Source organism: Plectropomus leopardus, chromosome 22 (assembly GCF_008729295.1).
Source record: "Plectropomus leopardus isolate mb chromosome 22, YSFRI_Pleo_2.0, whole genome shotgun sequence".
NCBI lineage: Eukaryota > Metazoa > Chordata > Actinopteri > Perciformes > Serranidae > Plectropomus > Plectropomus leopardus.
Genome location: NC_056484.1, coordinates 15,780,245 through 15,806,563, shown reverse-complemented (window position 1 = coordinate 15,806,563; position 26,319 = coordinate 15,780,245). Strand labels below are relative to the sequence as shown.

At 41.3% G+C, this 26,319-nt stretch overlaps 1 protein-coding gene across 1 annotated transcript in view; it reads right to left on the bottom strand.

Moving 5' to 3' along the window:
• The window catches only part of tafa5a (TAFA chemokine like family member 5a), a 116,815-nt gene extending 90,738 nt beyond the window's left edge, over positions 1 to 26,077 (bottom strand). Inside the window, exon 1 of the mRNA XM_042511512.1 lies at positions 25,857 to 26,077. Coding sequence (XP_042367446.1) covers positions 25,857 to 25,947 — 91 coding nt within the window. The 5' untranslated portion in view covers positions 25,948 to 26,077. The remainder of the gene's footprint in view (positions 1 to 25,856) is intronic.
• Between the last annotated feature and the right edge of the window lie 242 nt (positions 26,078 to 26,319).

Below are 26,319 nucleotides of genomic sequence, written 5' to 3'. Positions count from 1 at the left end.
AATGTGGATGCAAGGGCATTTCTAATTTACTACTCTATAACTCCAGTCTTAGAAAGTAGAGGTCTATAGTATAGTGCAATAACACAGTGAATGATAAAGTGGTGCCCTGTTTTTACAAAGAAAAATCCCCCACGACTGCACAGTCAAAAGACCCAGCGGACAATTCAGGCTCAGAGTAACATGTTTAAAATAGTCTATCAGGTGACTGACCTCCAAAAAAACAAAAGTGGAAATGCTGCCAGAACCCACGAGATGCCCGTCTAAAGCAGTCCCGGTGATGGACAGAATGCGCCGTTAGGTTCAGGAAATTGGCAGCCACACCAGGCTGAAAGTTAATATTTTTGTGTCCCAGAGGGAAAAAGAAGCTGTAAGCACAACTTGGGATACAGGAGATGAAAACGGAGAGCCGCGACCCATCAGAACCTCCACTCTCGCTGATGGGTCTCGGCTTTTGGCTGCTTTTCAGGTGAACCGTCCCAGCAGTGGAACTGCATTTATAAGCAATGAAACTAAGGGTGAAGCATAAAAATTTTAGGAGGGTCTGCTATTTTGAAATGCTTTGAATACACTATGTAACATCTGCAACACATTATGTCAAACAAGGATTGAGGTTGTATTAAGACTGATACTCAACATTTAAAAAGCTGCCCCTAAAAATAGATGTGTGCCAATCAGAAAATGTATGCACAAGCACTGTGTGCAAGTAAAGATAACATTTTTGACCTGATGAAGATCCAGGCAGGTTCAAGATGTTGTCTCCAATAAACATGTGTGGCATGGATTAAGGGTGCAGGCGTTACCTTTTTTCCCCAGGTAAAGATAACAACCATAAGGTGTTCACGGGGCTCTGCTACCAACAGAACAAAAACTACAAGTCCCACAATTCCACATGTCACAATATGCCAATCACAGTTGAGCTTTCTGTGATGATGAAGTATCGTCATGTGAAAAATAAGGTAAACAACACAGGTAAAAGTATCAGTACCATAAGCTATAAGATCATGAGATACATGCTGACATCTCTTAAAATTAGGCCCATTAATTTTTATTGTGATCTAAGTTTTGCACTTCGCATCAAATGACAGTAACGTTAATGGCAGCATGGAGGCTAGTAGTTAAAAGGGTGGCTGACAACAACAATCGTGACCCCTGCTGTCACACCTCAACTAGAGCCAGCAGGGGGGAGGATAGATTTAATACCTGTAGGCCTACTCATTTTTATTCTTTTTTTTCCAGGAGTACATATGTGCCTTAATGAATAAAATTAGGAGAACAGGTAGGCTACGCCCCAGGAAAAAGTTAGTGTAGAGCCCTGAGCTGATGCTGTTTTTGCAGCCTTTCCAATACCAACCAACCCATGAAGCTAATGTTAGCTTAATTAGTTAGCTAGCTATGGTAAAACAATTTGGATTTTTATTGTCATTTGAGCTCTTTGACGATTGCTGCAAAAAAATGAACTTTCTTTGTACTTTCACCTGAAATCTAGGACCAGTAAATTGAGAAAGTTGCTGAGAATTTTGAGTGTTTAATCACTGTAAACCGGACGAGCCACAGGAAAACGGAAAGCTTGACAGGCAAAGAAACTCTGAGGTGTTTTTTTTTAGGCAACAGTCAATTACTGGATTCCTTCAGCTGTTTCATGCTGGATAATAGACATACTACCAAAAAAAAACAAAACCCCTCTATGCTGTGCCTTATTAGCAGCTCACCCAATTACCATCGCGCAAAGTTAGGGCGCCAATAACAACCGAGCAGACAGTGAGAAAGCAAGCAGCTGTCACTTCATTCAGACTTCAAAGTTTGCAATTTGCGTTTTTATGTGAGGAATGTCACTGTGTCTGAGAGGGAGCACAGGAGAGAAAGAGAGATGATGGAAAGAGAGAGAGAGAGAGAAGGAAAGTTAGAGGGAAAATGTAGCAGAGGAGGAAAGAGAAGGAGAGACTGAGAAAAGACAGCTGAGATGACAAAAGTGAGACAGAAAACCAGTAAAAAATAACTGCGTGATCTATGCCATGACCCAAGATATTCAGCCAGATTTATCAGTCCTTACTTCTCCTCTCCACCCCCCTCAGTGAGCTGAATAGAGATGATTCTCTCATCTGAACAAAAGGCCTTTTCCTAATCATCGCAATAATGCTGCTGACAGCTGACTGACTGACAATCAGACAACTATGCAGAGCATGAAGCGCACAGCTCATCTCATGTCGGACTATTGTTAAGGGTGGCTTTCATTTATGTACACACATACACACACACTCGTGCATGCTACGCTCCCTCAGAGCTGCGTGTCAGTGACTGCGACAGATTTAGGCTTGTTGGAAACTGAATTACCCATACTCAGGAATGCCATCTGATTGAAGGACGTCAAGGAGCGGAAGAAAGATATTCGTTCCTCTGATTTTTCCTTTATTTTTATAATGTTCCACAGATGAATGTATGATGCCTGCTGGGGGGGATGGGATGGGAGGGACGTTAGGCTGTCAGACATAAGGACAAGCTGTTAGGCATTTGGTCATAGTCACATAACAATACCCAGTATCCTAATTTTGACAAGAGAATTACATTTCTGTGCAGATGATGCAATAAAAAAATTAGCCCATGTGGCCTATTGTGGTGAGGGTGATGGTCGAGTCAGTTTTTTTTAGGAAAGTCATATTTTATACCCTCAACAGCTACTCTATATTTGCTCATCAATTTGCTGATTACTTAAGGTAGTTTCACATTGGGATAGAACGGCATATTTTCTGGAAATCAATTCTTCTTCTTTGTGGTTCTAAAACGCTAGCCTAGACAGCAAGTTGTGTTTTGCAGCTTTTAGCCACTCCTGCTTTAGTGAGGATAAGCAGTGATTTCTGATAAAAAGTGTAACCTTAACTAAAACTTGGCAATATTTTCCACTTCATCAGAAAAGAGACAAGATATACAGAGAGTTACACTTAAAGTTTTTTTTAAGGTTTTTTTTAGTTTTGTTATTTATCCCCAAGATTTTATTTTGGTTATGACTGAGAGTCAAATAAGATGATAAGAGAAAGTCCTATGGCAGTCATTCTCTTTATACTTTTGTTTGTTTTACAACAAGTTTAACCTGAGCCATACCACATCAATAATACCATCAATAATAATAACAATTATTTCACATCAATGCAGGGTTTGTAATAAACAGCTGTTTTCTATTCATTTTGATGCAGTAGTATCACACTGGTAATCAAGAGGCCTTGACTGATACACAAGTTCAGGTATGGGAAAGAGAAACAAAGTATCAGAACTTCTCCAGCTTAAAGGGCACCACAAAACACTTGAATAATTTGTGTCCGAGTTTCGGAAAATTCTTAAAATTACATCTACTCAGTTGATTTCTTTTAATTATTTAATTATTTATTAATATAGCAAATCACAAAAAAGTTATATTATGGCACTTTTCATATAGAGCAGGTATGCACCATACTCTTTAATCCGCAGAGAATAAACATTTCCCCCATGAGCAAGAACTTGGCGACAGTGACGAGGAATAACTTCCTTTTAACAGGAACAAACAACAAACAGAACCAGACTCTAGGTGGGCGGCCATCTGCCTACTCTTGTCTCTATGTAATCTATGAATATGCAAATATTTTTCATTTTAAAAGTTGGACAATATATTCAAAAGTCCATTGTCAACACACAGTTGGTAACCTGGAGGCTCCAAGTTTCCACATTACACTTGTGTAAGTTGCACACTAGGCCATGATTAACCTGCAAACTAACTGTGATGTCACCTGCTCCTGCTCATTTACAATATTCACAGCGTACCATTGATTGAGAGGGTGTCTGCACACAACTCAAAACATGGACGTAGCTGAGCAGGCAGTTAACACCAAATGGTGCCAACAACGTGAACAGCAATAACAGCGTAAACAGCGCCAACAGCATGAACTGTGCTAAAAGCGTGAACAGTGCTAACAGCCTAAACGGTAATGACAGCACAAACAGTGTTGAGAGAGCTTGGGGTGTTCATCTGGCAGGGAACCGGAGGGTGGGCGCAATGCTTTCAAGACAACACCATCCAAATATCAGAAGTAATGATGTATGAGGGCAGCAAAGACTGACAGTAAGCTAGTGGGATACACCCACAGGCACTCACAGGCACTAACATGTACCCACAACCAGACTGGCTACCAAAACAAACCACAGAGAAATTCAAATTACAACACACTCAGAGGGAGCATGACTTTCCCTGCTCAGAAGACCATTACTTCACTATATCTTTACATAGCAACTAGTGATCTTGCTACATTAATTCTGCGAGGGTTGTATTGAACTCCTTTAAAGTAAGATCTAGGTTGAGCACAGATGGAGCAAATGAATGTGAAAACTGCACATAAATACCTCACAGTGAAGCTCAAGACAGTGAACAAATGAAATAACAAGCGAAACACATTTTTGAGTGGAGGGGAACTTTTAACTTCAGCATATGTCTCAATCAACTGAAAACAACTGTTACTACTTATGACTCAGTTTCAAACTTACAGACCACAAAAACACCCATTTTGGATGGTTTACTGTTACTGAAATTCTTGTTCCATCACATCCCACTTCTTACAGATGAATTACCTTACCAACCAACACTGCAGCACAATGCTCACTATGGTACTGATAGCCTGCAGTGACGTGGAGAGGTTGAAGCTGCTACCTGGGATGCCGTTTCCCAAGCAGCACTCCTTGTGGATTAACAGCCACTAATGTAAGAGCTTAATTGATAACTTACAGTAGCTGTTACAGTCATGTAATTACACTCAGTGAATAATAAATAATGGTAAATTACTATGTAGTATACATTAGACCTTATGTTGCAAGCTGAATTAAAATGAAAGCACAAGAAACAGAAAACCCATGGCATATTAAACATCGGTAGAAAAGAGGCCATTAATAGAGGAATTCCCACAAGGCATGTTTTTGCACTGTATATACTGTATAATTGGGTTACTTAGCAGTTACCCTAATTTTTTAAGCCCAGCCATTTTGTTCAGCTAAGCTTGAATCATCAGGTTTGCTAAAAGGCGCTCATTTACAATAACCAGGATGTCCTCTATGTTGTAACCAGTAGTGTAGTGGAGTATTTATGTGGGTATACCCACCTCTTTTATAGACTGTGTACAGTACAACCACGTATCAGCCAAAATATGACAACCACTGGCTGGTAAATCGAATAACTTTGATCATCTCAGTGCAATACAATGTTCAGCTGAGGAACCTTGGGTCCTGGCATTCATGTGGATGCCATTTAATAAGCTACATCCACCCAAATACCAAAAACCAAGTGTCTCCCTCATGGCAACGTTACTCCCTATTGGCAATGCATACCTACTTCCTCTTCATTAACTTACTCGCCTAGCCAGCAGTACAACCACTTCTTTAACTTCCGCTGCACAGCTGGTTGTAACTATGAGCAAGCAGAAGGTTAAATGACCATTGTAGTTTTCCACATCTCCAGATAGGCTTGGGTGGTATTACCGTATACCAGGGTATTTAGATATCCCAAAGGTATGTTTTTCAAAACCATCATAAATATAAGTAATCCTCTTTCTATTAAACTCATTGTATGTAGCCCACATCATGCACCACCAGAGCTCCAGTCTCTACTGGTGAAACAGGCAGCTGAGCTGAAAGACTCCATGACATCTATTGGTGGAGGGATAAGTTAAAGGACTGTAAACAGACGGCGGTCAGCAGGCAGAGAGAGACCGTGGGGAATTATGGCATGTTTTAGTAATAATAATATATCTTATTTATTGAGCGCTTTCATAATGCTCAAAGACGCTTAACAGACAAAAACAAAGTCAATTAAAGTTAAACATACAGAATGAATTAAAACAAGATCAGTTAAAGCAAGCCAGACAGGCATGAAATATGGATAAATCAAATATTAAAAGCAGATTTAAAAAGGCGGTTCTCGAGGTGGGATTTGTACAATACTCTGAAGCCAATCTGAATTGCTCTTAGTTGGTTTCTGTGGCAACACATTAAGTACTCACCAACTCTTGTACCAATCATTACTCCTAATGTTAAAGACATGAAGATAAAGGTTAAAAAGCAAGGTATTGCTTTAGGTTTAATGTACTTGTGGATGTCACATTTAAACATCTGCGTGCTCTGACCGACTCTGTGGTGTTCTTTTGCAAATACACTGTAGCAAACACTTGTAACTAATGAAAAAATGACAGGACTGTGACAACCTCTTCCTGTGTGTGACAACCTGGCATTCCTCACCTCTTATTCTCTACATCTGCCATCAATCTGCTGTAGAGTCATTCATCCAGAGAATAACTGAGGTAATACATGAAAGAACACTTTCACCTTGTCTTAGTTGTATTGTTTCTTTGTTTATCCCATGACATCTCAAAGACGTAGTTTTCTCTTTTGTCTAATTTCCACATGGGAGCCAAAAAGAAGGGTCAATACATTACTTTTGATCGCACTATTTTTGATTGTGCAAAAATAGATGCGACAGAAAGGTGTTTGCAACTGCACATACACAAGGGTGGTAATCAAAAAGAGGTTAGATCTCCAAAGTAGATCTGACTTACATCAACACAACACAATTCTATAAAACTCTGAAAGGTATCAGAGGGGTGCTTGATTTCAACTGATAAAATACGTTTAGTTTACTGTGTTGTTTTGGCTGTAGTGATGCGTCTCTAATTTGCATGGCAATATGTCATTTGTTGTTGTAACCGTGATGTATGTGCGCCATCTCTGCAAAATAAACCTATCAAAAGTTGTTACTCTGCTCATTTTTCTCCTTCAACTACAAGCCCCTGGACGAAAGAACCTCAAGCGGGAACTACCTCGGTGAAGTCGTCTGCATAGACGGAGGGAAACTTCTGTGCCCATAATTCTCCTTCAGACATGCAAATACATCATCTCCTCCAAAACTCCCCACCCATTGCCACAAACAGCAGCGAAAACAAGCACATAAAAAGGCAAACTGTGTCTTATATTTCACTATTCTGGCGGGGGAAGCTGTTTGGCCAGACATTTGCTCATGAATATTTACGTATGGGCTTTATGAATATGCATTAGGACGCTAGAGCAAGTGCTATCAGCACACAGATTTATGAGCTAGCGTTGGAGATAATGATAAAGGAGGAGATAACCTGGCTACTGGTATGATGAGCAGAATGCACACGGCAAAATGCATGTGCAAGGACATATACACAACTGTGATTCCTGTTAAATTCACCACCTGGTCTAACACACTGTAAATTTGCACAGAACTAATCCAAACAGCCAAACTGTGAGTGGGAAATAATATGAAATGGCATTTGCGTCATTTTCAGGGTGTGACTGTGTGGTTTGTTTCTCCTCTGCCCCTGAGGTACACTGCGAAGGAGAGTGTCATAATCTTTTTTATCTGTGCAATGCAGCACCTGTATGTGTGTGTCATATTCGCATGTGTGGCACCCCTTAAAGTGTGTCAACTGATAACACACCTTACTGCCCACCCCATGGTTGCAGAGATACCGCAATCTTGTGCCTCAGGTGCAGGAAAGTTAGGAGGAAGAAGAAGAGATGTATACAGAAGAAATACTGGAATATTCCCTGCAGGAGAGAGGTGTAGATTGGCATGGACAGCCTGCTGGAACCTACAGGATACAATTTCATTTTAAAGAGAAGATTTTATTGTGTAAAGTTCTAATTATCTGGGTAGCAAAAGTGCTGCAGTTACTGGCAAATAGAGTATACCCCTTAAATACAACTGTGCAGCACTACTATAAGCACTGTGACATATATGCTGTTACCCTGACATTCACTTCCACCATGCTAAATATTGAGGTTATGCATTTGGATATACTCCATAGGGCAACCAAAAAAAAATCACTGCAAAATAACTGACAGAGCTAATTAAACTCTTACCATTGCAGCACAGGAAAAAAAATGCTCAACTTCATTTTTCATGCAAGTGAGTCACTGTGAAATTATTTTACTTAGCTTATGCAACCTTGTTAGAGGCAGCTGATGTGACCCCCCTCTAAAAATGTCAGATGAATTAAAATTTGACTTTCAAAAATCCCCAATCTTTACAAAGATTGCTGATCAAACATGGCAGCAATGCAAAAAAAAAAGTCTACTAGTAAAAGTACAACTGGGAGTTTGGGCTGTAGCACTCAAATACAGTCTCCATTCTGGCTATTAAGCTTCCAGTCTTGATCAAGGACTGTTTCTCTCTGTGCCTCTGTGCCTCTTTTGTATGGTGGCAGAGAAGAACAACTTGCATATCCAAAATAATTTGCAAATTTGAAAATCACAAGTGCTTTAACCAAAAAACACAAATTGAAGAAAACAGTTCAAGACCAATCAACTCTTTAATCAATCAATTCAACATAATTCCACAGATACTTTAAATAGTGGTGATTGTCAGTAGAGAATGAGGAGAAAGGAAAGAAGCAGGGTCAAGCCGAAAGCTTTTTTCATGGTAACAGATGTCCAAATCAGTATTCCAATGTTTCTTTTTTTCATATATGCATTAACCCAAAATTCCTAAATAAGCCAAAGTAAACCAACAATATTCATTTTGCATGAATACTGATTTTTTTTGTAGTTATTGTCAGACTAGAAAATTTGAGCTTTGTGACTTTGAATCAACATTAGTCACCAGCAGTGTGGCCCTACTGAAATTTGGACAGTTGACCACAGGTGACAGGCTTACACACAAGCACAAGCTAGATGTCGAAAAATTCAGACATTTGGAAAAGTTTCAAAGTGTGCCAGATATGCTGAAGGAAAGTGGTATATCACAAATCACCAGCTTGGAAAATAACCTGAAAACTGTATCTAACAGCTTAGCTGTCTTGCAAAGCCTTCTTTATTTTCTAGCTATTATGGCTAATGTTACAGCGACTGCATGCTAACAAAGTGGCTAATTGTCATGATATTTTAGGGGCACTGACTTAAAAAAGTGGTACTTTCTCAAATACGTCATTTACTTCCCGATATCACAGCCGTGTTAATATTCAGTACAGCAGCACAACCTCAAGTAGGATATTGCCTAATTAGTGGTAAGTACAGCCATACCAAAAATAAACCCTTACCTTAGTACTTTTTCTGATAAATAAAGATCTTGCTTGAAAAGTGATATTATGCTACGTGCTATCAATTAAAAAGAATTATGGCAAGCTTTAGTCTGTGCAATAAATATTTTACGACCAATTAACCACAATGCCAGTTTTCACAGCCACGGATATGAAGATTGTGAAACTCCATAGGGCTCGATAAAAAGTCTGGATAAGATGAGATGGTGAAATCATTTAACTGAACAGAACAAACTGCTACAAACCTATTCCCACATGTCGACACAAAGTCACAGTATAAACCTGCTTACTGCCAAAAAAATACATCATTTCACTCAACAAATACCAAGTGCTAAAAGCACAGACAAATAAATGTGACGAGGACAATAGCTTCCAATGCAGCAGAGAACATTGTGCCCCATACACACCTCATCCCACAGTAACTGGATGAGCAGGAACGGCAGAGTTGCTGCTTTTCAAAGCTAACAAAGTCTTTGTGCCAGTCACAAAGGTAAATTGACTCCTGCAATAAAGTAAGAAAAAAAATACTGATGCTGCCATTGAGCGAAGGAAGCGAGAGAGGAGAGGGAGATACAGGAAGGCATTGTATATCACAGCAAGTGGTGACACAGTGTTAGCACTTTGGGAGTTAAAGAGTGCACTGCCTCTTTCATTGTGGCTGTTCTCGGAGGACTTGAGCAGATCCACATCCATTTTTTTTTTCAAGAGTTCATCACAACCTCCCGCGCCATGCTTTTGGCGACGCACTCTGTTCCTACAGAGGAAAACAGCCCCGCTTACTATAGCGGCAGCATTTTGCATAACAAAAGAGAAGGAAATAGGGAAGCAGGAATAAGAAGATGCGAGCATGTCAAGTATGTGGAGGAAGTTCATGAATATGTGTGTAGATTCAAATCTGTCCATGTGTGTGCGTTAGTAATAAAGCCAGGGGGCTAGAGCCGGAGCACAGACAGTCAATGTGCTTTAAAGGAGACTATGTGCTCACTGCGGCGCGGCATAAATGATAAATTATTCATTGGCTTCAACACCAGAGCTATCATCAGGCCTTCGCTATTACTACCAGCCCATGGTCAGCCGCCACTTTTGAGAAAACCATCTAAGAAAATGGTCCTAAAAAGGAGGGAGGGGGGCACATTGTTATGCTCACTTAAGCGAATGAAAGGTGGACAGAGGGAGTGTTGATAGAGTTAAGTACCAGTTGTTTACAGCTCCCAAAACTCCCCGTTTTCCTCCTTTCTTCCGCTTCTCTTCGCCAATTCTGCCAAAATACACACAGTCCCTGATCCTGCACTTCTTTCCTTTTCCTCTCTACCCACTTCCACTTGTCGTAATTCTATACAGTCAGCAATATCCTCTCCGTCCCTGTCTTTCTTTGCATTCATCTCTCCCTCTGTCCCCTTTCTGCACCCACCCCCCCACCACCACCACAGTCGCTCTGTCTTGCTCCCACAACCCCTATTTCTGTCTCTATCTCCAGTGGAGGAGGTGCCAGGGCAGTGTAATTGGTATTCAGGCTCTGTCAGAGCCAATGCAGAGCCATGTTAGCAGAATAAGAGTGGAAACATCCTTATCTGGATTTCCACGGTAACCAGAGGGTGGGTGTATGTGTGTGTGTGTGTGTGTGTTGGGGGGCTTGGCTACACTTGCTACTCTTATTATTTTTTATTTTTCTTTAAAAAAATTTTCCCTGTCTTGTTTTCCCTCATGTTTTCTCTCATCGTCCTCCCCATGCTGTCTGTGCTAATTATTGACTGGCTGTGTTGCAGGCTTCTAAGCACACACATGCACGCACACACAATAGGATTGCACACACTTACTAGGGTCTGTAATGACACACAACTGCATATACACAAGAAGCATGGAGGAACACCTGCCTGCACGCGCACTTGCACAGACATTACACAACCTTATAAAGCACCCTACGGAGGCTTTCACTGGCGCAGCTTCCCCACATCTGCATTGACCACACTTATTACACAAACACACACACTCACACACTCACTGTGTCCTCTCCTCTATCTCCTCTCAGTTCCAGAGGGCTACACTACAAGACACATGTACTTGCGCAGCACCATTATGGAGCTATTTTGAGGACATTGGGTAAATGCGACCAGCTCTCGGTTAAAACTGCTGCATCCTCACGCACAGAAAAATGTGACATCAGCTTGAATGAGAATTCATTAAGGCTTTGTATAAAGGCTTTTAAAACAAAGCAAGTGACGGTACTTAAGGCTTAATCATTGATCAGGACAGTGGTGCCCCAAAGGGGGGGCAGGGGGCCATGGCAACTCTGATACAACTGCTGGCAATCCCACTGGCCTCCCAGGCAAAAACGATTGGAGGCCAATATTACTGTCTTAAAGGGGCTGATATAGACAACCTAAAGCCTCCACTGGTAACAACCATGTCGGCATAGTTTGGCGAGGAAACAACTAGTATGGCAATTTACAAAGGGGTCTCCTGAAATTTCACCTTAAGATACCCACACGTCTCTCCTAAACTTCAGAAAGCTTGTTTACATTAATTTTTTGTTGCTTACAATCGATAATCTCCTTCAAATTAAAGCTGTGCCTTTGTCTTTTTGAGGAAAAGGATGACAAGCCTATCTGATGAATAACTGTAAAATAGGAAATCAAAGTATATCAGTATGAGCTTCCTTAACTTCTTGCTAAGTTTAGTTTTCCACTATCCTATATACTTCACAATGATAATCGAATTCCTGTAATTAGTGCAATTATGGCTTTTGGTTTTGGTGTGCCACCCCAAAATTTTCAGTGGCCCCCTCTGTGAAAGAATTCTGGTGGCGCCAATGGATCAGGAACATGAAAAACAGCCCAAGATTAATGACAAAACTACTAAAAAAAACAACTCTTAAAACAAATTGAGGGTAAAAACTATTATCTTAAATATGCATGTTACTCAGCTTGACTTTGTCCTGATTAGGTTTCTAAATAATGAGGCGGAGACTGAGGGAAATGCAGACAGGCATCAGAGGCAATGCATCATTAACGTGTTTGACCTTTGACCCCAGTAGAATGGGACATTCCTCTGCTCAGGGGAGCTCAGGCCATTCAACAGTCCAGATAACAATGAATTTTGAAACAATGAATGTTATGTTTGAATGGGATTATTACTCAAAAAAGGTCACAAGATGCCATCCAAGATAATTAAAACCTGTATTTCAGGATGAGATGTTGTTTTATTTTGAAACACTGACTGAAAATATGTGCATTCACTCATCAAAGATCACATCAGAGAGAAATATTATACTTTCATACTTTTAGCTACATTTCTGTCAGAGCTTTAAATGTTACTGTAGCCACTTTACAGATTCTAATTTGTGTAGACAAAACTAAAGATGATCTTAAAAATATGATGACCTATTTTAGGTCAAACTGCTCAACAGTACAAGAGTACATTATTAGTTGAAATAAGTGTCACTTTAATCAACAGAATCAGTTAACTGGTAATTATACATTAATGCATCAGCAATAGTAATCCAATAACAGACTATATAATAACATAACAGTCACGGGGGTCTTTTTTTTAAATTTATGTACTTTAACTAAGGAGACATTTTCAATGCACTTCTACTTAACATGGAGTTTTCTCATATTGGAGTATTGTCACCACTAAATTTTGAATATAAAACACAGGACATATCTATTTTTAGGGAAACAGGTTCAGCCTAAAGTTTGCAACAGTCAGACCTCTTATTCTGACATTTTAGGGGTGCAGAGTTAGATTCCTGGTTGGAAGTAATTTTGACAGTGGGTACTAGGGCTGTAAAAGTTTGCATATTCAAACTGTCAAATGGAGGTTGATCACAGTCCAGTGCACTCAGCTGCATTCAGAATACATGGTATGCAGACTGAAGGACGTAATGTGGAGCTAAAGTTCACAAGCGTGAGATACACCTGGAAACTTTTAGCTGTACACCATTTGCAACAAATGCTGAGGTCAGCACAACAAGCTGATTGGCGTGTGAGTCAGTCACACTCTGGTGAGAACAAATGAAAGGCCAGACTTGGAAATGATTGTGTTTGGCGCATACATATTAACATATTAAGAGGAAATCCCACATAATGACATGTATGTCTGTAAAATGCCAATATGTTATTCAGCCCCCTTACTTCTAGCATGACATGATTGGTACCACTGGATACCTCAGGTGTTATGGGTTCATTTGATACCATCGCTGTAGCATTCGATCCCAGCCTGGTACAAACTCTTAAAGACGGGAATATTGACCTGTGATTAACGCAATTTCAAAAAAACAAAAAAAAACACGTTACCTACAGCATTGTGATTAATTGTGTCGACAATGTCAGCCCCAGTTTAAACAAGGGGGAGAAAGACAAGCAGCCACACAGAGACAGTCTGGCACAGAGAGACAAACACACACTCAGACACTCAAACACAGAACAAGTTTACGCTGACAGCCCTAGAAATATCACAACATAAAAATATGCACAATAAAGCTGTTTCAGTATTTGTTCGGGGTTATTTCAGCATTACTCTTTACCAAAGGAATATGCTTAGTTTTTTTATATATATATGAATTAACATTTATTATTTTAAAACACAGCACAGGAATGGGATGGGACGGGGAGTCCCATCTTCCCAGATTAGGATGGGACAGGAGCGAAAATCTACTCTCGTTTCACCCTCTAGTCCCTATTGAGCACATTCACATCAGAAATAGACAAAACCTTTGACCTCTGCCATGTCACTCTCAAAATAATGACAGCGATAAGCATCTTAAGTACTGATTAACTCTTAGCAACTTACAGTATACTGGCGTCTTTTGCATTAAGGAAATGACAGAAACTTGATGAATAATCTGAGCCTTTATCCTCCGATGAAGCACAGCACTGGATAATCCTAAATCGTTAAAATCTTATATGGATAATAACTGTACACAGTATTTGGTTTATATCCTCCTCTCTCTCTCTCTCTCTCTTCGTGCTGGCGCAGGTTACTAGCACAACCAATCCCTGTCTGACGTTACCTGAGTTGCCATGGTAACCATCCCCCCAAAAAGAATTTATTTCAGGAAGCAACCCATCGGCAACAACCTGTGACTCTCTCTCTCTCTCTCTCACTCTCTGTCTCTCTCTCTCTCTCACTCTCTCTCTCTCTCTCACTCTCTCTCTCTGTCTCTCTCTCACTCTCTCTCTCTGTCTCTCTCTCTCTCTCTGTCTCATTCTTTCTTGCTCTCTTCCTCTGTCACCATTCGACTCTCTTACTCTCTTTCATGCACTTTTTTACTCCCCTCCAGTATGTATATATAGTACGTACACACACACACACACACACACACACACACACCATATATAGTGCATCCTTTCTGTCTTTCCGTCATCTCTCTTTCTGCCTCATTTGCTGTCACAGTCTGTCCATATTTAGCCACTGGGTGAGTTCATTTGTAGCTACAACCAGAGGAAATGGTGCATCAGGCTCCGTCACTACGCCGTTATCTGTACTCATGGTTGGAGCTGTGTGTGTTTGTGGATGAGTGTGCACAAGAGAGCACAAATCTATGAGAAAGTCTGTGCACATGTGTATGTTTAAGTGCAATTGTGTGTGCACGCGAACCTGCATTTGAAACCGTTTGTGCCAATTATTTCATTACCAGTTGACAGATTTCTCTTTCCACTATTACTGCTCTTCTAGCCACAGGACACACACACACACACAAACACACACACACACACACAAGTGAGCACACAGCAACCAGTTCAAGTCCATCAATTAAGGAGGCAATTTGCTCAAGTGGTTCCACCTGGGCCAAAAGGCAGGTGGGTGGCTATGCTCTGTTTACCTATCAGACGCTATTAAGGGTGAGATGTCACTGGTGGTACTCTGCCCTGCCGCCATGATGTCACTTCTGCCTTTTGGTCCGCCTGCGAGTCAGATGGGGCTGTGCATTGTGTGTGTTTATTGTGTGTGCCATTATGTCAAGTTGGTGATAACTGCAATGTACTGTATCTGTCAATCTGTGGAGACCGAATGATGGATGATGCGAACATTTCCCGGATGTCGTGTGCATGTATGTTATCAAGCCCCTGACATTTAGAAGAAGAAGCAGATGGTTTTTCTGTTAAGACACATCTCCATCTTTGACAAGATTGCCTCAGCGATCCCTGGACGTGTGTTGTTTTTGTTGTGTGTGTGTTTGTGCTTCAATGTGGACTGTGTGCATGTGTGTGGCCTCTGCAGCAATATTTCATCCTCTCCAGAGTCCCATAAGAACCTGTCGCACTCTTTGTGTGTGTGTGTGTGTGTGTGTGTGTGGGCGGGTAAGTGACCCTTTGTGGCCGTGTATGCATATGTATACGCGGCTGCCTCTGTGCCTGTGCATCTACACTTGCTCGCAGCATTTATTCACTATCTTGAAGAAGGGTGTGTGTGTGTGTGTGTGTGTGTGTGTGTTCAGAATGCATGATGAAAGTTCACACACACACACTCGCACAGTCTGTTTGATAAATTAGACTTGGAGCTACAGGAATTTGCTTTGCAATGTACTAAAGCAAACACGAGATAGTGCACACAGTCTGTCAAGCTCCGCTGTATGTTTGACGGAGTGTGTGCGCGTATGTCTGCATTTGTTTTTGTCGCTACACATCTGCATGTTAACTTGGCTGCGGCCACAATGTCTATCTGCACAAAGGGTGCGTGTTTACATGCCAACCTTACAGCACAGTTGTGCTGCAAGGGGCACGCGCACAAGGTAAATCGCGCCAACAGGACCTACATGTCAATGTTTCCTTCTTCTGCTGTTTGATTTAAACAAGGGCATTCTGTTTCCTGCATCCCACAAGCCCTATTTCCTTTCAACTCATTGGATGTGGTATTATCCTTGGGCTTATGTGGCTGTGCACAAGGTATAATTTATTGTCTGTTCAGCAAGGCAAATGTGCAAGGCTGGCATATTTCATTTGCAGAATACATATCATTATTAAAATATGATTTTTTTTTTTCTTTTTTTGTTTCACACTGTGTGGCGAAACGCTATCTAAGGTACGTCTGATTCATGCCTTTACTGTGAATTTCTTGGTGATAATAACCTCTGAAATATGGAATATCGGGGTACCCTGTGAGAGCACTGGAGGCTAGCCGAGTCAATGTTATGAAAGGGAAACGAGAGTCAGATCAATGCACATCAATGCATACCAAATAGAAAAATGTGCATTGCTTTTCAGATGATGAAACACTAGGTTTGAAAGCAGTGACCCACCTGCCCCTTATACATACTTTTATTTGAGCTCAAACAGACAGCTAGTTTGGCACCCATAACAGTGCATCCAGCATAACTTGTAAATTATTGTGTACACAGTGTGTATACTATATGTATTACTTTTAAGTGAAGAATGTGGCTTTAAAAATTCCCTAGCGGCGCAACTGTAAAAAAAAAAAAACACAGAAGAAAGCTTTCTGTATTCATGAGTTTGGTTTTAACAGTCCCTGCAGGTACAATAATGAAGTTCCTCTCCCCCATGTGGAATGGACCGTAATGATTATGATGAAGCAGAATCACCGGCTGTTCCCCCCCACCCCACGTTCCCCCCCTGCTGTTGTATCGACAGAGCTGTAAACATAAGCATAAAACTATATAGAGCAATGGTGTAACTGTAAAAAAAAGGGGATTTTAACAGATGCAAAGAGAGGGGAGAAGAGAAGAAAGGGGATATTGCTCAAACAAAAGCTTTTCAACAGATGCACAAACAATGGCATGGAATTTTGAGGTATATATTTTTACCACTTCCCCTCATTTCTCCTCAGAGTAGAGTTACCAGGCGTAATGGTTAAAACATGGTGCAACCCTTCAAGACCCTGATACTTCATCAGTATCTTCATCTCTTCATCAATGACATTCACATAAACAGACCACTATGGCAATGATAGCAACTTCAAAATGACGTGCCACTTATCTGAAATTTGAATGGACAGCTTTTGGTGTAAGAGAGAGAGCGGGGATGATATGAAGCAAAGGGTCACAGGTTGGAATCAAACCTGTGGCTGTTGGGGTAAGAACACAGCCTTTGTACATGGGGCACCCGCTCTACCAGGTGAGCTACTGGGCACCCCCTTATGCTTGTTAGAAAGATAAATTATAGTTATCCTAATCTTTAAATCTTTTTTTAAAATATGTAGGTTCCTTTTGTTGCTTGTGTAGCCATCTAGCCTATGATTTCTCATATCAGTCAGCTTGGAGTGTGCCTCTAAAACACTTCCTTTTGGAGGTGCATGTAGCAGTACACTTCACATTATCCCTGCCTACAAGAGTCGGAATACCCTTCCACAACATGTGATGCTCAAAACAGAGGACTAAAGGCTATGTGGTAGGGGCCACAGATTGAGACTCAGTTACAGCAGGGCAAGGCCATATAGAACAAAAATCAAACAATATATTTGATTATTAATATATTTACCAGCAATAAGTCACGGCGAGAACTAAAGACTTCTGAAATCTGCACTTTAATTTTTTCTCAACAGAGTAAAACTCAAAAGTCTGTTTCTTCAATCATAAAACTTTGATAAGTTACACTGAGTTTGTCTTAGTCTGTGTACTACAAGACCCATATATCAACTCTGGAGTGATAGCAGGTTCCAGTTCGGTGTTATGAATTTCATGCATGACAGATTTTTGCATTCAAACTACCTCCCAACTTCCTAAGACAAAGAGGATTCCAATGAGTAAACAAGATAAGGCATGCAATCATTTGAATAATGTTATTCAAGCAACCTGTTGGATTACAATTTGACACTGTGATGCTCGCCAGCTACGTCAATTATGTCAATAATGATCACCATAAGTGCAGCGAACGTGTTGAGTTATCCCGCTTTGTTGCATGACTAACACCCATGTCAGCACCTCTCCCTCCGCACGCCGTAATGGCATTAGAAGATAAATGAGTGGCACCGCTCGTTATGACCCATAATGTTATGGCTTGTCCTTTACAGTGAGCTAAACCCATTTTCTCTTACTGCGTTGGATCGAGAATAGGAATTGGAACCCCACAAGCAATCTATTCAAGGGTGCAACAAGCTAAGGGGATGTGACGTGCCAATGCTTTTTGGTGATTTTCATTATGTGTCATTCTATTCTAATTCATTTTCAATTGGGCCATAAGAGCTGCCGCCATGAGCAGTACAAAAGGCAGGAACGAACGAAGGAGGATCTTGTTTAGCTGCAAGACATCCCGAGAAAGAAAATAATGATCTTTATGAAATTGCTTTAGACACAATCTGACAGCCGAGACAAAGCAAGTGGCTGGCCTCGTTGGAATCGATAGAGCCTCCATTAGTTTTCTAAAGAGTAACATGCAATTTGTTTCGGTGGAGCAGCATAGCATCGGTAATATTCTGCCCCTTTGACACAAAAAGCTAATGCACTCTAGCCAACCTAATGCAAGATTAAACCTACATTTCTGTCAGATGGAAATGGAAAAACGCTGCGAACGCACTGGATCCATATAGCATGACCGAGCCTGTTATCACAGACACCACATTTGTGTCACAATGGCCTCCGGGACTGAGCTTTTGTGAAGACAGAAAAACCTTGCTTCTCAATCCGTTCAAATGACTGTGATCTCACGTACAAAGGAGATCAAACTTCTTAAGTAGCTATTGATCAGCTAAATGAACAGAGACACAACGATTGATCGGACAGAGGGATGACCTCATCTCTACTTTTGACAAGGGAGGAAATCACAAATTGAAACCGCAGAAGGGTAAGCACACTTCTTACCCATCATTTCCACAAGAATGTGTGGATGGATCACGCTCAAGCACCCTGGTGGGTCACTGAATCAATAGTCTGGGGGGTTAGTTTATGAATAGAACGGACAGAGGCTCAGTTCCCTTAAATCAGCACTCTTTGAGCTTGTATATCTTGATGAAAACACTATAAGCTTGGGTTAGATCATCCGAGGGGAGGTACGATCTCTTTGAGAGATGGTCATGATGGACATGTTGCCGGTGTTGCAAGAATGAGCCCAGAGGAGTCCGCCCTTCCTCTGAGGAAAACGCTGATCTGAGAGGATCTCTCTCCCACCAGCTGACAAGCCGATAGACAAATGGCCTCACTAGTCTCTAACCTCTCAAACTACTGGCCCTCCTTTTTCTTGTCCGACTCCTCAGTGTGTGTGTGTGTGTCGCCTGCCAAACACTCCTCCTCCTCCATCCAATCTCGTATGAGTGTGTACACACTTTCACATGACTAATTTATAGAGCCGGGCTCTATCGCAGTGACCAGAACACATTCCCTGGCTACTGCATGAGGTTTTAATTAAAGATACAGCTGCGGTTATTAAAATCCTTCAATCCTTAATGCATTTTCCCCCACATCTTACATCCAGGAGAAGCACAATCTGGCAATCTGTGCTAGCTTGCTGATCTGTGCCACAATTTACTGCATGTGTTACACATTTTATCAGCAGCATCTGTATTACGTTAATGCGCCTGAGGATGGAGTGTCGCATGTCCTTGCCGACTCAAGGTTTTACAAAGTAGCTTAATTCGGTGTCTTCGAGCTCGGATTGGCAGGGCCTCAGGGAGTTTTAGACGGCACTTCATGGGTGGAAGGGCAGGAATGAAGTGTGTTAGGTCGATGTCTTTTCTGACATCACTATTTCCAAAGGCCAGTGAGTCTCCCCCAGTAAAAACTGGAACCCTCAGAGGATCCTCACAGCCAGCTTTTCATTAGAGTCCAACCACTGCCTTTTTTTATTGTCCCAATGCACTGCCAAAACGCGATCAATAAGACTTCAGGAAAACTGGGCGCAATAGTGCACACTTTTTACTGTCCCACAATCAATAGGAACTGTGAAAACAGTGCAATGACTAAATATCGGAGATCTCACACACACATACACACACGGATAAAAAGTGCCCCTGGATGCAGGGCTCAAGGGGGTTGTTCGGAGTAGGGTTAGATAACTTTAAAAAAAACCACTACAGGTTTCTGCTGCAACTGTGATTGATTCATCGAAGTGAATTAATTAACAAACCCTTTAAGTAATGAATCAATTAAGCAATTGATTAATGTGCATTACCCTTATGGATTACAGCTGATACTGACCATTAAAGATAAACTGTGCCCAATTTAAATCCGTTTACAGCAGATTACATGCGCGGGAATGCTCCGCTTACCTTTGTGTATCGTACTGTGAGGGATTTGACATCGCTGAGGATTTGCCAAGTTAAACACGGCAATTGTGACATGCCTCTGTATGCTAAAGGAGTATTACTGCAGCATTAAACACATGCAAACTATCTTTATGTCACTTGAGCCTAAAGCTGTGCTTCGGGGCTAAATTCCCCAAAATCCCTCCTTTCTGCAGATTAATAATAGATGCTTAAAAAGGGAAGAAATACTTAATGACTACACCTCTCTCAGTCACATTCAAGGCAGAGCTCAGACTGCAGCTTACTCTGGCCTCGACTGTAATTAAACAGTCTACATCCTTTAGATGCAGGCGATGCTCTGCAAACAACTACGTTTTTTAACGACTGCGCCTGAAGTGTGCTCTGCATTTGGCCTCTCTAGCACAAATACAGTTAATATTCTGATGGAAGCACGAAACATTCACAGATGGCAGGACGGAATTGAATATTTGGACTGAAATCTCTGCAATAAGAAAAAAACCCAGGAAAACAAAATAGCGTAGCATAAAGAGGAAAACAGTAACAACTGTCGGTATAAACAACAGTTGTGTAGCAGTTCTTTGCCATTTTACATAGCCATCCACTGTTTGACAACTCTGGTGCTCGAAAGCCAACCATGCTATGAATCTGCAGTTGTGAAAATAGTCTAATATCTGCACAAAGGCTTGATGAATCGACTGGTCACTGGCAGGTAGTGGGGTCACATTTTGGAGGCCTGCACTGGGCATATGGTTTAAACCAGGGATACTCAACTTGCTTTGTCCAAGGGGCAATTTTGTAAAATGACAGGAGTCCATTAAACATTGATAATATTTATCAGTATTTATAATAAATGTATTGACTGTTTTCAACCTTTCACTGTTTGCTGTCTTCACTTATCTTTGCCAAGAGAGAAATCCAGCCACAGCAGCTCTGCACAGTTCACGGGTAGGCAGGGGTGTTTCTAGGATTTAGCCTCAGCCTGTCAAGGGGGATCCTCCTCTGGCACTTTGTTTTTTAATAAAGAAGCTCTTTTTTATGTTTTTAATGCAGTCTGGCACCTTATTTACATTCAAAGTACAAAAAAAAACCTCCTGATGTGAATCAATCTAATCTCATTGTAAATTAAAAAAAATGGTTGGTGGTAGGGCTGTCCCAAATACCATTTTAGAAGTTTCACAGCTTCAGTAAAAATGATCTGTAAATATTAAAAGCTTTGATGGGATGTGATGGGACATGTTTTGTATTACGAAAGTGATAGAGAAAAGGAAGAGAAGGTGGACTATTTCATTCAATGTTTCTGTAAGTTATCAATAACTCCAATGCTGCTAATCAGGCCTCATCATCACTGCCAATTTAATGCTTAAAGGAGGGGTAAAAAACTGCGCTGAGAACACTGGCCTCATTAATGACACATGCCACCTCCTTTCAGTTACCTCCATTATTTGTAGTAGTGTTAAAACAAAACAAAAATTAAAGCATTTGAATGCTGATTTAGACATCAATCACCAAGGCTACAATCAAAGCATTTGGGTTAGCCACAGTTGGTGGGCCACCTACCACCCCATAGTACGCCAGTTTTGGTCCAAAGGCTTTAAGTTGTGTATTACCAACGCAAACCATCAGACAACATTTTGTTAAAGTAGACAACTTGTAGACTTCATTTTTTCCCTCCATTCTTTTTAGGGAAAACAACTCAGGCTATCCAACACATAGTGACAGACAGAAGCTACTTGGGAGTGTAGACACGTGATGCCTCCCTTTCAAAACTTGTGTCTAAAGATGTGATGGGACTACCCTTTCTCTGCAGGCCACGTACGTGTATGACACCAAGTGCTTGCCACTGCTTGACCTAAATATGCCTGAGGCTGCCCTGAGCAGCGCTGTCACACCACAGAATAGCATTCTAATCCATATCTTTGGTTTATTTTCTTGAAAAAAAAGGATCCCTGGGCCACTCCTCTGTCTGTGGTGAATAAAAACTGATTTTGGTTGCCTGATGTCAGATGCAGTATATGAAAACACATCTCTTCGTCACTTTGGCCCATTGTGGCTCACCCTGTGGTTTTACCTGAGGATCAATAACTGCGGTCGTCAGGCAGACTGGTGGCCTGTTTGTGGGGAGGTGGAGGACATTGAGAGGCCACTGGGGTTTGCAGATACGAGGCATTATGAATGAATAAAAAAGAAAATATGCGACGGTACTCCAGTTCAACTTGTCATTGCCACAGAGACGTTTTAGGCAATATGCCTCCCTTTGAAGTATGAAACAGCAAAAGCGTCTACTAGCAAAATGGGTACAGTTAAAAGGGAGTTTAGTGGAGGGATTTACCAGGGATTCTCTTCATAACACCACATGTCTAAAAGTGCTGGCTTATTCTAAATCTACTTTAAATCAAACTGTATCCTCTGTCTTTTAAAGCCTGTTTTCTGAGATACTGAATATGAAGGATATGAAGGTGTTTATTCCAAAAACCAAAGCAATAAATTGACTTTCTTACATGAGACGTTCACTGGTAATCGCCCAGATCATTCTATCTTAGACAAAGATAACTACCTCACCCACGGTGCCATGTACATCAAGAAGCAGCTACAACTCAATCATTCAAAATTATTCCATTTATCTTCTCTATAGCTTTGGGCCCTAAAATTTCCTCAAGATTTACAGCTCTTAAGGAGATCATTTTCAACAATAATGCTCTACATTGAGAGAAAAATGTTCTAATATTTTGGCAAAAATAAAAATAAATCTGGGAAATTTGCCTGATGCTGATTTTCATAAACATTATTAAGATTTTATAGAGGCTGCTCATATAACTTCAATTGTAACCTGCAGGGTGCCTCAAATCAAGGGCATAGAGTTCATTTCAACATTAGGGGGACACATAAAATGGGGGAGGCTTAGGGTTCTTCTCTAGCAAATATTGAGTGTCAAACACTATATTTTCTGCATTCTGATTAACTTTATTGCACAAATATGTGCCTTTAATGTGGAAAAGTTTAAAGGGGCACTGTCTTTAATTTCGGCAAAATAAAAGTCCTTTGAAACTTTTATATTTTGCACATAAAATGTTCTTTGCGTCCAGCATGAAATCTAAGCCTATGCCTCAATTTCATGCTACAAAATATTTTATATCAGTGAGTAAAATATGGTTTCCTCATTTTGGGAGGGAACAAAACTCATTATTTTACCTTATCCGGTGCCAATAAAAGATTGCATTGGATTCACCCGAGAATTCCCCTGTTCCATGAACGTGTCAGACTCTCTATTGCCATGTGACAAATATCTCGGCCAATGAAGAGCAAAATGGGATTTGCTCCATTGCCTGAATTATTGAAGTGGACAGTGTGAGAAATTTATGGCGCAAAATTCATCTACATTCCCTATGCATAATGTTTTTAATATGTTTCCAATCCCAATCCGCCTTCTCCGCATCCTCATTCCTCATCGCACGAGATCTCTGTGTCACATTATGCAAGAGGGGCTGACACAATGAGGTGTGCGACTCCCAAAAATACACTTGCTGCCTGGCTTGTTCGGCTATCTTAACAAGCTTGGCAGAAGGGGGTGACATTTTTGTTTCTTCAGGAGCGCTCCCATTGCCAAAATCACCATCTCTAGCTAGCTAGCTCACACCTTTACCGGTATGGTAATAACTCAGGATGTGTGCTGTCGACAGACTGCCTTCAGATAACATACCACCTGCACGCACATCTGCACCACCAGGAATAACACACATGTAAAACACAGATACACACAATCAATCTGTGGCATGATAGAGAGCAGACTAAAAATACATTCCTTTTGTTCTGATTCACTCTGGAGTGTTGCACAACCCCCATGTTCCTATGAAGGCATATGTGAGAGCAGATTAAAAGGGGTCTGTTCTTTTTAAGGCCCCTCGTGCATGCCTTTCATTATCCCCATCCCCAAAAGACTGTCACTAATGCAGTCCTTTGAATTCATTTTATCAGTTCGTATTATTAGCCCTCACAGCTGGCTTTGACCTTGGCCATCTCCGTAGCCTAAAGTGAACATGTTCTCAACCCTCTTTTGTGTGCCTCTCTGCCCATCCCCTCTCTAGATTTCAAAATGAACCATAATGAACTTAAATTGCATCTTTTCGCCAAAGACCAACCAGCAGCTATTCTCCTCCATCCGCCCAAAGTTAAAAGCTATTCGGTGTCAAGTTTGAAGGAAAATGCAGGCTTAGGGATAAAAACACCTCGGTGTAAAAGCACAACATGATACAGACAAACAACTCGGCGGTGGTGAAGGTCAAAAATATTGCCTTGCCGGTCGACAAGCTCCACAATGCTGATGGCCTCAATCTAATGAGAGTCCCTTGCATTAACGCAGCCATGAGCAGCACTTTTTTAATCATTAGGTGGCCATACAATCCTCTTTTTGACCTCTGTGGAAATGGCTAGCATGCCACAGTAAATTAAAACTCCAAACGAAGGCTTCGGGACATGTGCCAGTACAAAATCCTGAACTCCCCCTCTCTTGTCTGCCATTTTGGCTGACACACAAGTTTTTTTTTGGTTTTTTTTTTTCTTTCAGTATGGCTGGACATTCTCCTACCCCGCAGTAGTCTCACCACGGTGAGGAGTGTTTGCCACTGCTTGACCTGAATATTTGCCCAGGGCCGGAGGCGGGGACAGGCCATTCCAAGCCACACTTCTCAAAAACCGGCACAGAGAAAAACCCATGACAGTTCTTGAGTGCCAAACTGCTTACCGGGGGGGGGTATACATACGTGTACATAGGGAATATTAAATGTTGTTTTTTTTGCCAGGTTCATACAGCACAGTAAATCCCTTGGTTGCACCATTTGACTTTCATAAGGAGTTTGAGCAGTAAGTGTACTCAACCTCTGTGTGAACATCTCCCAGTAGACAGGTATGATGAGTATTTATTATGCCAAATTGTGTGTGGGAATTAATGAAACATGAGGATGGATTTCTGATCATTCATACAGCTGAATGTCAGCAAAAACTCAATTAATTACCCTCCAAAGAAAAAAAAACACTTGCAACAATAACAGCCGTGTCCACAGGCTGTGCCATCCACACAGCATGGCAACAACACACACAGAGCCTCGCTAGTGATGTGTGCAATGATGATCGGGGTTGAAATTCATCCCGGATTGAACAGAAATGGGGCAGAAAACACAATACAAGGTAAAAGGAACAACATTAAAACCGCTTGACCTCAATGTTACCCTAAAGCTAGACTCTAGTGCCATCTATTGAGAACGTTTACACCAAATCAGCATTCTGTACAAACAGTGAAATTGCTGCCTTTAATACTGATTTCTTTTCTTTTTTTTTTTGCACCGCTTGAACTTATTTCTCCGATTGATCATAATTGATCAATCGATTATGCTCAGGTGAATGACTTGTTGATAAGGAAAATTGCGCGTGATTGAAATCACCATATACGTACATTAATCTGCTTTATTTACACATTTTTTTTTGCAGCGAGTGAAAGAAAAAAGTGAGTGTGTGACTGCGCCGAAGCGACGGACACTCCGCATTGGAATTTTTGTTGCGGAAAACTTCGAATAAACTACACGCAGCGCGATGGCGCATTAAAATAGTGTAAAAGTGCCATAGAATTTGGTGCGTGGTTACCTTCTTTGAGCAGGCGGGAGTGAATGAGGAGAAGCAGAAAGCAGCAGATCGCTGCTCCGGTCAGTGCCCACGCAACTCTGAGCAGCTGCATCCTGGCGTAGGAAGGTTTGTGGCGGACCGAGACAGCCGTGCAACGGGAGAGACACACTCCACCTCAGCTCACAGACACGCGCTGACTCATATTCTGCAATTCAGCATCCCTTTCGTGCAAAAATCCTCACTTGATAGTCCCGTTTTTGATGTGATAGAAGAGGGATTCCGTGTAACAACCACAAAAATATGCGCTCTTGATTTGTCGCTGGTGCGTCAGAGTGGCTCCAAACAGCAGGGCGATTAACCCCCGATCACGGTCTGAAGGACTGACATGTTTCCACTTCTTGTGTTTCTTCAAGAGTCTGTCGTCGGCTGTGCTGGCGTCTGGCGCACGGCAGGTTCGGCAGAGCGGGCTGCGCCCCTCGGTGCG